The sequence below is a fragment of the Lithobates pipiens genome, unplaced genomic scaffold, assembly GCF_037356315.1.
Source record: "Lithobates pipiens isolate NorthernLeopardFrog02 unplaced genomic scaffold, aLitPip1_a1.2 Scaffold_8, whole genome shotgun sequence".
Taxonomy (NCBI): Eukaryota; Metazoa; Chordata; class Amphibia; order Anura; family Ranidae; genus Lithobates; species Lithobates pipiens.
Window position 1 is genome coordinate 692,172,794 of NW_027507903.1, and position 11,485 is coordinate 692,184,278.

General features: G+C 43.8%; 1 protein-coding gene across 1 annotated transcript in view; it reads left to right on the plus strand.

Annotated features, from left to right (window-relative positions):
- Positions 1–9,068, plus strand: part of LOC143962434 (solute carrier family 2, facilitated glucose transporter member 4-like) — a 32,006-nt gene extending 22,938 nt beyond the window's left edge. Inside the window, exon 9 of the mRNA XM_077471709.1 lies at positions 8,279–9,068. Coding sequence (XP_077327835.1) covers positions 8,279–8,491 — 213 coding nt within the window. The 3' untranslated portion in view covers positions 8,492–9,068. The remainder of the gene's footprint in view (positions 1–8,278) is intronic.
- Positions 9,069–11,485: the final 2,417 nt, after the last annotated feature.

Below are 11,485 nucleotides of genomic sequence, written 5' to 3' on the forward strand. Positions count from 1 at the left end.
ATCCATTCATTTTTTTTTTTTTTTTATTGTTGTTCGGAAATTTTGTTTTCTGAAAGATTAAAAATAAAATTTGAATAGACTACAGAATAAAATAATTGAATAGAAATCCCCCCCACCCCAAAAAAATAATAATAATTTAAATACAATAAAATTTGATTATTTTTTTTTGTATTTTATTTGAATTTCAGAAGATGGTTATATTCTTTATATTCCTTTAATTTTTTTTATTCTGTTCTCTTCTATTTTATTATATTTTTGTTTTCAAATTCAATTTTGCATTCAAATATTGGAATTTTAGACGTAATTTTGGTTTCATTATTTCAGATTCATTCATTTTTTTTTTTTTTTTTTTATTGTTGTTCAGATATTTTGTTTTGTGAAAGATTAAAAAAAAGATTTGAACAGAATAAAATAATTGAATAGAAATCCCCCCGCCCCAAAAAAAAATAATTATTGAAATAAAATACAAAAAAAAAAATCAAAATTTTATTGTATTTGAATTTCAGAAGATGGTTATATTTTTTATATTCCTTTATTTTTTATTCTGTTCTCTGAATTTGAAAACAAGAATAGAATAAAATAGAAATTTCGTATTCAAATTGGAATTTTAGACATAATTTGGTTTCATTATTTCGGATTCATTCATTTTTTTTCTTTTTTATTGTTGTTCGGAAATTTTGTTTTCTGAAAGATTAAAAATTAAATTTGAATAGACTACAGAATAAAATAATTGAATAGAAATCCCCCCCACCCCAAAAAAATAATAATAATTTAAATACAATAAAATTTGATTATTTTTTTTGTATTTTATTTGAATTTCAGAAGATGGTTATATTCTTTATGTTCCTTTAATTTTTTTTATTCTGTTCTCTTCTATTTTATTCTATTCTTGTTTTCAAATTCAATTTCGTATTCAAATATTGGAATTTTAGACGTAATTTTGGTTTCATTATTTCAGATTCATTCATTTTTTTTTTTTCCCCAATCGTCTTTCAGGACAGCCACCTTTGAGAGACACTGGCTCCTCCCCTCTTAGGAAACACCGCCTTCATTTTCATGATTTAAGCCTCCTCCTCCCTTCGTTCCTCAGTTATGGTGTTTCCTCCGGTGGGGAGACATCGCTAAGGAACCTTAGCTGAATTCGGTTGGTGAGACTGAAGCTATCCGAGCGGAGCCCCGGCCCCACTCGGTTACCCGACCGTCTATCGGTCGGCCCTTGACAGTCTGATCAGCGGGGAGCTGAAGCGTTCGTACTGTCCGTATACCCTAAACTTCGCTTGGGGAAAGCAGGAAGTTTTACAGGGTCGTCCGTCCGTTCACCCGCGGGTGTTTTAACGGAACAGGCAGTCCGGTCGGCTGGGGAAGCTGAACTCTTGACTGACCTTTTCTACACGCACTCCAATCTTCGCTTGGGGAAAGCAGGAAGTTTTTGGGGAGGTTCATCCCTGCGTTTCGCCCAGTGGGGCGCTGCAACGAGGACGTCCAAGGCCCCCCTGTGTATCCAGTCGGCTGGGAGCCAGAGGCCGGACCGGTTGGCGGGCGACGTCAATTCCGGTGGGGGCGGACCTCTTCGTTGGATCCGCGTCTTCCGGTTCCGGACGCGGCACGTGGAGGGGAACCTAGCGTTCGGCTGGTGCAGCCTCTCTTTCTACAGTTGCACAGGTAGCTGTTGGAGGCACGTTCGTACCACTCTTCCTCAAACAGGAGAATGTCCAAAGCAGTGGCTTCGGGAGCTCCAGGAGTAACGGCACCAGCCACTCAAAGGTAAAAGCCCTGGCGAGGGGTTCCCTTACCTTACAACCAGTAGCTCCACTGGTGTTTTTTCCCCCTAGGTGGTCGGGGGGAAGGGCAGTGCGTCTGGGATCCAGATGGAGATTGATCCTAGGGGAGGGCACTCCCGGTGGTCCTCTTAAGTAGTGCTGGTGTTTGTTTTTTTTAGGATTTTATGCTGCTCTTTTATCTCTAGGTCTCTGAAGGACATGAGCAAGTCTCCCCTTGGTTCTAGGAGGGAGCGTCCTTCATATAGAGCCTCTTTGGGGGAATCCCTGGTTCAAAGGCACTTGGTAAAGAGTGTATTGAGGCACCGGATAGCTCAGTCAGACCTTTAACCTAAGGTTCCAGTGGCCTCAGAGGGTTCAGGTCCCTGTTTGAGCGCCATCAGGAAACAGGCAGCAGAACACGGTGCATATCTGGCGGCTTCTGGGAAGGTTCCAGTGGCCTCAGCTCCAGAGCACTCTTTCACCAGCACAGCAGAGTGTTCCACCTAACCCGATGGATGTTCCTCCTGCAGGTTAAGGGAGAGTCTAGAGGGTTCCAGAGAGGAAGTTGAGGAAGAAGTTGACAGTGCCGTCTCAGACTCCCAAGGGACTCTGATAAAGGTGAGGGCTTGGGTGGGGAACCCAAAAGAACCCCTCGATATAAACTTCCCCCTGGATGAAGTGGATAAGCTCTTGAGAGCTATTCATACCACTTTAGGAAGAAGGCATTGTCACCCCACGATCAGATGTACTAGGACCTGGGGGAAGCGGGTGTTCCCGGTTCATGATGTCTTGATCGATGCCATCAGGATGGCGGGGTCCCGAAGGAAAACCTTTCTTTTCTGGTGCTTTAAAGCAAAGGTTTTTTCTTGGGCGGAAGAGGAAGCTCTTGTCTGGAATAGAATCTCCCAGGTTAGAGACTACCTTTCTTCAGACGTCCAGGCATACTGACCTGTCCTCAGGGACATGGGAATACTTTCAGACCCTATGTTTGAAATGATGGACTCACTTCTGAAGTCTATCCTCCTTTCCCATACTGCTTAAGGTGTTGGCATACGCTGCTTCGATTCAATCCAGGCGAATGTATGCAAGATCTTCGGCTCTGACCAACTCAGCCTGGAGGGCTCCAAGGCTGAAGACATGGCAGGGGGTCAAGGCGTCCAAGGCAAAAGCTCTGTGTAATCCTTTTTACAGGAAACCTGCTGTTGGATGGATTCACTTCTGAAGGATGCCTGGGATTTATAATAAGAAAATCTTTAAGCCTGACATAGAAGCCACAGTGGTGGCTCGTAATATGAAGTGTTGGCTTATCCAGATTAATGCATGAAGCAATGACAGCAGAGGAGACTTTTCTATCCTCCTCTCCCATGGTGCTTAAGGAGTCAGCATACACTGCGGGTGCTTCGACTCAATCCATGCGAATGTATGCAAGGTCCTCGGCTCTGGCCAACTCAGCCTGGAGGGCCTTAAGGCTGAAGACATGGCAGGGGGACAAGGCGTCCAAAGCAAAGCTCTGGAATCCTTTTTACAGGAGACTGCTGTTACTGCTACTGTTTACTGCTGTTTTGGCCAGGTCTTGAAGCAGTGCTAGATCGCACGGCTGATAAGAAAAAGGCCTTTCCCCTTAAGAAGAAATATGGGGAGCAGTAAAAAAGGGGCCTTCCTCCCCCAGTGGGAGATGATCACCTCCAATCAGTTTGTGTTGGGGATCATCGTAAGAGGTTACCGTTTGGAGTTTTCAGAGCTCTCCTCTTTTGAGACTCCTTGTCACTGAGCTACCAAAATGTGCCCTTCTTTCCTCTTCAGGAGTTAGAGGAACAGGAAGTGGTAATACAGGTCCCAGCAGGATATATAGAAAGGGCTCCTATTCTCACATTTTGGTGGTTCACAAGCCTTTGGGAAAATTCAGGCTCATCCTGAACATGAAACGTCTGTGTGTCTTAGTCACCTACAGATGGCTTTCGTTGGTTTTGGTCACTGGGTGAGGGCACCTCTTCCACCAAAACTTTTTCAGGGCATGGATAGTATGGATGCATACCTGCATATTCCCATTGCAGAGAACCACCAGCGTTTCCTTAGGCTGGCAGTGATAACTTCTGTAGGGGTGCTACACATTCAGTTCAAAGCACTTCCCTTTTGGGCTATCCCTTTCCTCCTCCTATCTTCACCAAAGTGATGGTAGAAGTTCTGGCATTCCTGCGTCTCAGGGGAGTCTCGGTGATCGTGTGTCCTGAAGATCTTCTCCGGTTTGTACCTTCTCTGACGCAGTCGATTTGGGATCAACAGGTAACAAAAGACCTGTTTGTGAGCATGGGTTGGCCTCTGAACCTAGAGAAACCCAACTTAAATTCCTTACCAGGGGGTCACCTTCCTGGGGTAGGTGCTGGGCTCAACAGAACAAAAGGTCTTCCCTCCTTGGAGAAGATCCAGAAGATAGACAGAGCACTGTTGTTTCTCCAGGGCAACTGTCAAAAACTCAGTTAGGCAGGTTGAGTTTACTGACAGCCACGCTCCTAGCAGTTCAGTGGACGGGGTCATGTTACCGTCCTCTGTAAACTATTCATCTTGAAGATTTGGGACCACAGTCAGGGGTCTTGGGACTCTTTGGTTCCAACTCAGGTAAAGAGGTCCCTTTGGGAAAGGGAGCACGTTTGTTACAAGACCTAGAATGGAGTTTCCCAGTATCCAGGGTGGTTACAACCGATACGAACGGCTTAGGTTGGGGTACACACCTAGACTCCTGTTTGGTACAGGAAGGAATCTAAGAGATCCTCAAATTGGAGGGAGTTGAGAACAGTAGATCTGGTTCTCAGGACCTCTCAGAGTTCTCTGGAGACTTCATGTAAGAGTCATGGAAACAATCCCTTGGCAGTGGCTTGCGTCGACAGGACGGGGACTCCTGGAGCGGATCCTTTATGGGTCCTAGCGAAGGCCATCCTCAGATGGGCCGAATATTGAAATCCTGTCTTTTCAGTGATCTGTTTTGAAGGAGAGCAAATCCTGATATTAGATTTCCTCAGAGCAACCAGGTTCTCAAGCAGGAGGTTCTTCGAATGGATCACCCAGAGTTGGGGGATTCCTTGGATGGACCTCTCTTTTTCTCAAGGGAAAACGCAAAGGAAGCCATCTCCTGTTCCATGAACAGGGGAGATGGGAGGTCGGGAGCAGACACACTAAAGCACAGAGTTAGGGTTTCTCTAAGTGCTATGCTTTCTCCCCTCCCGTTCTGATTCCTGCAGGGTCAGGGAAGTTTTCAGGTGGAGATTACTACCTATTTTCTAATCACACCTCTTGGGCCCAGGAGGCCGTGGTTCTCCATTCTGAAGGGCCTGTCAGTAGAACCCCCCCCCCCCCCCCGGGTTTTCCCGGTCTAGGAGTGTCCCTTTTCCCAGGGTCCAGTCTGCGGTCCCCAGGTGGATTCTTGCAGCTTGGCTACTGAGAAGGAATTGCTGAAGGGCAAAGAGGTCTCAGACTGTTTAATAGCCACTCTTCTGAATTGCAGGTAAATAGAAACTCAGACCATTTTCTTGAAGGTATGGAGACGGTTCAACAGCTGATGCTCAGAGAACTCCTTCAATGTGCACAGCCTTGTAGCCGTTCTAGAGTTCCTGCAGTCAGGGGCAGATAAAGGTTTAGCCCCATAAACATTGAAGAGTCAGGTTTTCGCTTTTAGCGTATTCCTGGAAGGGCATCTAACATCAGACCTTGGTATAGTAAGGTTCTTAGAGCCTTAAGTAGGCAAAGACCAAGCCTTTGGTCGCCCCCTTCCCAGTCGGGGTCACTCATTAGTTTTACAGGTTCCCACAAAGGAACCTTTTTCAGCAATTGGAATCTGGCTGGTTATGGTTGATCACTCTCAAAACTGTGTTTTTTGTGGCGATCACTACGGCAAGGAAAGTGAGTAAACTCGAAACCCTTTCTGTTAAGGCACTCCCTTTCCAGACCATTCAGTTTTTAAGATCATTCTGGCCTTTTTACCTAATGGTAGTCTCTAATCCTCAGAGAGTCCGAGAGATTATGCTGCCTATTTTTCGTTCAAAACCAGTGAGCAAACAGGACACATCTTCTTGGACGTGTCCTTCATTATTTTGGTTACACAAAGCCAGTTCAGGAAGTCTGATTTACTTTTAGTGTTACTTCCAGGGGCTAGGAAGGGTTCCAAAGCCTTTAGACGTACGCTAACCAGATGATTAAGGTCAGCCATTGGGCAGACTTGCGCGGTTGGGGTATTAAAGCCTCCAGTTAGAATTAAAGCACACTCAGCCAGGACAGCGGCAACTCCGCAGACAATGTGGGCTGGTGTGTCTCCTGAACAGATCTGTAGAGCCGCAACGTGGTTCAAGTTTTCTACGTTCGTGAAGCACTATAGATTGGATCTTCTCTCAGCCAAAGACCAAGCCCTTTGGTCACAAGGTGCTGCAAGCAGTAGGTCCCACCCTAAGACAAGGTACTCGCTTATCCTCTCAAAGGTGGCTGTCCTGAAAGACGATTGGGGAAAAATGGAATTACGTACCGGTAACATCCTTTTCCAGGAGTCTTTCAGGACAGCACCGGTTCCCACCCAAGTTTTTTGCAGATCATCGGGAACTCATTACATGAGGCCGTCAGGTAAGACTTAAAAGTTTGTTTATTTGACGTGTTCTTGTGTCTCCCCAGTTGGCCGGAGGTACTCTGGAAGAACTGAGGAACGAAGGGAGGAGGAGGCTTAAATCATGAAAATCAAGGCGGTGTTTCCTAAGAGGGGAGGAGCCAGTGTCTCTCAAAGGTGGCTGTCCTGAAAGACTCCTGGAAAAGGACATTACCGGTACGTAATTCCATTTTTTTTTTTTTTTTTATTGTTGTTCGGATATTTTGTTTTGTGAAAGATTAAAAAAAGATTTGAACAGAATAAAATAATTGAATAGAAATCCCCCCGCCCCAAAAAAAAATAATTATTGAAATAAAATACAAAAAAAAAAAAATCTAAATTTTATTGTATTTGAATTTCAGAAGATGGTTATATTTTTTATATTCCTTTATTTTTTATTCTGTTCTCTGAATTTGAAAACAAGAATAGAATAAAATAGAAATTTCGTATTCAAATTGGAATTTTAGACATAATTTGGTTTCATTATTTCGGATCCATTCATTTTTTTTTTTTTTTTATTGTTGTTCGGAAATTTTGTTTTCTGAAAGATTAAAAATAAAATTTGAATAGACTACAGAATAAAATAATTGAATAGAAATCCCCCCCACCCCAAAAAAATAATAATAATTTAAATACAATAAAATTTGATTATTTTTTTTTGTATTTTATTTGAATTTCAGAAGATGGTTATATTCTTTATATTCCTTTAATTTTTTTTATTCTGTTCTCTTCTATTTTATTATATTTTTGTTTTCAAATTCAATTTTGTATTCAAATATTGGAATTTTAGACGTAATTTTGGTTTCATTATTTCAGATTCATTCATTTTTTTTTTTTTTTTTTTATTGTTGTTCAGATATTTTGTTTTGTGAAAGATTAAAAAAAAGATTTGAACAGAATAAAATAATTGAATAGAAATCCCCCCGCCCCAAAAAAAAATAATTATTGAAATAAAATACAAAAAAAAAAAATCAAAATTTTATTGTATTTGAATTTCAGAAGATGGTTATATTTTTTATATTCCTTTATTTTTTATTCTGTTCTCTGAATTTGAAAACAAGAATAGAATAAAATAGAAATTTCGTATTCAAATTGGAATTTTAGACATAATTTGGTTTCATTATTTTGGATTCATTCATTTTTTTTTTTATTGTTCGGAAATTTTGTTTTCCGAAAAAGGAAAAAAAAAAAATAATTGAATAGAATACAGAATAAAATAATTGAATAGAAATCCCCCCCACCCCAAAAAAATAATAATAATTTAAATACAATAAAATTTGATTATTTTTTTTGTATTTTATTTGAATTTCAGAAGATGCTTATATTCTTTATGTTCCTTTAATTTTTTTTATTCTGTTCTCTTCTATTTTATTATATTTTTGTTTTCAAATTCAATTTTGTATTCAAATATTGGAATTTTAGACGTAATTTTGGTTTCATTATTTCAGATTCATTCATTTTTTTTTATTGTTGTTCAAATTTTATTTTTAACCTTTTAGAAAATAAAATTTCCGAATAGAATACAGAATAAAAAAAAAAATATTTTTTTTTTTAAATAAAATACAAAAAAAAAATAGAATAGAAAATAATAAAAATGGTCCTCCGCAATTCAAATTTTGAATACAATAAATTTGAATCCGAAATTTTCCAATTTTCAGTTGAATTAGAATTAACAAATCGAATTCCACTAAACCAATTGAATGAAATAAGGAATCCAAAGAAAGGTTTTGGTTCTCCACGTGTCTAAATTTGAAATGTCAGAGGGATTTATTGGATGAAACAATTTTCTAATGTCTCCATTGGCCTGTAGAGCGTGTTGGTCACCTACCTCCAGGTAGGTCGCTGAAGACGAGGTTCCCTTTGCCCGTATCTCACGTTCTCTTCTCATTTCCAGGACCTCTGTGGGCCGTACGTCTTCCTCCTCTTCGCTGCCTTATTGTTGGGTTTCCTGATCTTCACGTATTTCCGCGTCCCGGAAACCAGGGGCAGATCCTTCGATGAGATTGCCCACGATTTTCGGAGGAGGAGGAACCCGTCGCTGTTGGACCACGAGATGAAGGCGGCCAGCACCGAGCTGGACAGTCTTGGCGGTGGAGAGGAGGCATAAAGTCAGGAGATGAGCGAAGCTCTGAAGGAACCTGCCTGGAACGAAGCCAAAAACTTTACCGAAACTCACCAAAAAAAAAAAACTTCTGAAGGTTTGTGTTGCGGCGTTACGGACGGCGCGGCGTTATTCTGTACCTATCAAGAGCGCCAGTTCTAGATAACAAATGCCAACCAAGGGGGCAAGTAGCTGGATGGAGGGAGATACCACCCAACCCCCCCATCATCTCCAGGACCTTCCCATTGCCAGGATATAGCCAAATGTATGTGGTGAGAGAATTCATAACCCAAGTATTACGTGTGATGACATATGAATGGTAGGGATTACGCCGAGGGTGGCCTCCGCTCTGGAAATCACTGCGCATGCCGTACAGCAACCACCGTCACCTCGTCCAGGAAGAGCCGGAATCGAATATCACCGAGATAGATTTTCTTATATTGTGTATAATTTCATATATATATTTTTTCCTATCACCTGAGAAATGGCGGAGGTCCCCCTACAGAGGGCACTATAGAGGTATATATTCTGTATAAATATGTATATAATCTTGCCGTGATAATAAATTATGAGGTATATACAATGGTTTCCACATACACCCATCACACAGAACTTCACGAGTAGATCCTCCTTTCCTGACCCTTCAAGGCATGGAGGCCACTAGACCTCTGAAGGTACACGGTGGTATCTGGCGCCATGCCCCCACTAGTAGATTCTGGAAGTCCTGGGGGTGGGGACTCCATGGATCAGACTTGTTCTTCCAGCACATCCCACAGATTGTCCCTTGGAATGAGATCTGGAGGCAAAGTCAACACCTCAAACTCATGTTCCTCAAACCATTCCTGAATTCATCAGACCGGGTCACCTCCTTCCATTGCTCTGTGGTCCAGTTCTGTTACTCGCGTGCCCATTGTAGGTGCGTTTGGCTGTGGACAGGGGTCAGCATGGGCATCGTGACCGGCCTACACCGCCCCATACACAACAAACTGTGATGCTCCAACACCTATCAAAACCAGAATTACCTTCACCAGTAATGTGAGCTCCAGTAGTTCTTCTATTAGGTTGGATTATACGTGCCAGCCTTCCCTCCCCACCTCCATCAATGAGCCCCCCCGATAAATTAGCATTCCCTCCCCAACCTCCATTAATGAGCCCTCAACCTCAGGCAATGAGCCTTCCACCCCACCTCCACCAGTGAGCCTCCCCACCCACCTCAACTTTCATCAATGGAACTCCCACCAGAACCTCCGTCAACGAGCCTTCCCTCTCAACCTCCACCAAATGAGCCTTCCCCTCCACCTCAACCTTCATCAATGGGCCTCCCACCCCACCACCACCTCCGTCAATGAGCCTTCCCTCTCCACCCTCCAGTACTGAGTCCCCAACCTCCGTCAATGAGCCTTCCCTCTCAACCTCCACCTCAACCTTCATCAATGGGCCTCCCACCCCACCACCTCCGTCAATGAGCCTTCCCTCTCCACCCTCCAGTAATGAGTCCCCAACCTCCGTCAATGAGCCTTCCCTCTCAACCTCCACCTTCATCAATGGGCCTCTCACCCCACCACCACCTCAGTCAATGAGCCTTCCCTCTCCACCCTCCAGTAATGAGTCCCCAACCTCCACCAAATGAGCCTTCCCCTCCACCTCAACCTTCATCAATGGGCCTCTCACCCCACCACCACCTCCGTCAATGAGCCTTCCCTCTCCACCCTCCAGTAATGAGCCCCCAACCTCTGTCAATGAGCCTTTCTCCCCACCTCTATCAATGAGCCCTTACCTCCACCAAATGAGCCTTCCCCCCCACCTCAACCTTCATCAATAGGCCTTCCTTATTCCCCTACCTCCATCAATGGACCTTCCCCCCACCTCAACCTTCTTCAATGAGCCTTCCCCCCCCCCCCCCCCCCCCACCCCACCTCAACCTTCATCATTGAGCCTTCCCCCCCTACCTCAAACCTCCATCAATGGGCCTCCCACCTCCTCCAATGGGCCTTACTCCCCCCCCCCCCCCCAAAGTTAATAGGCTTTCCTTTCCCCCTACCTCCATCAATGGACCTCATCCCCCACCCCCCCCATCAATGGGCCTTACTTTGCCCCCCTCCCCCAAATCAATGGGCTTTCCTTTCCCCCCTACCTCCATCAATGGGCCTCATCCCACCAAACTCCATATGAGCCCATTGTCTAGACAATTACATTTTGGTCCTTCTCAAAGTCCCTCAAATCCTTACACTGGTCCATTTTTCTGCTGCTTTCATCACACCTTCAGGAACAACATGTTCACTTGCTGCCTAACATATCCCCCCCACCTTCAGATGCCATTGTAACCAGATGATTAATGTTAATCACAGCCAGAATGTTATGGCCATAATGGTGTAGGGCCAATGGGTGTTTATGCTGAGCGGTGCTACACAGATTGTGCTTTACTGTTCCCTTCCCACTGCCACATTCTACACAGTCCACTCTGAACGCCTGAAGTCTATTGTGGTTCAATGATCTCATTTCAGCAGGAGGTACCAATGTCACTCCTTATCAGACCCCACCAAAAGGGAGAACCTACCTTCTCCACGTAGAATTACTCTCTATAGAGGGTCTGGGATCCCATAAATGGTTCTCCACCACTAGCAGGAGAGAGGAGGCCGCTTCCAACCAAACCCAGGCAGCCTCATTACATATACATAAAACATGTCCCCCCCAAACCATGGTTATTGGTCGGTGAAGCAGCACAGCCCAATGGGAAACTCACTATTCGCACAACTGAGCCTTCTGGGTGCTCTGGAAACTAGGTGAAGGTATGCAGGTCACATAGTAATTCTTGGACACCCAAGTGCTGATTCTACCTTCTATTCTGCTACAGACAGCAATACCTCCCCTTGAGGTGCCCTACTCAGAGTGACCACATCTTCATTGAGGTCCACAGGGGCATTGCATTTCATTAAAGCCACCCATGGGAGAAGCAACACATGATATGGTCATTATGAAGCTCTGAAGAACCTGCATCTT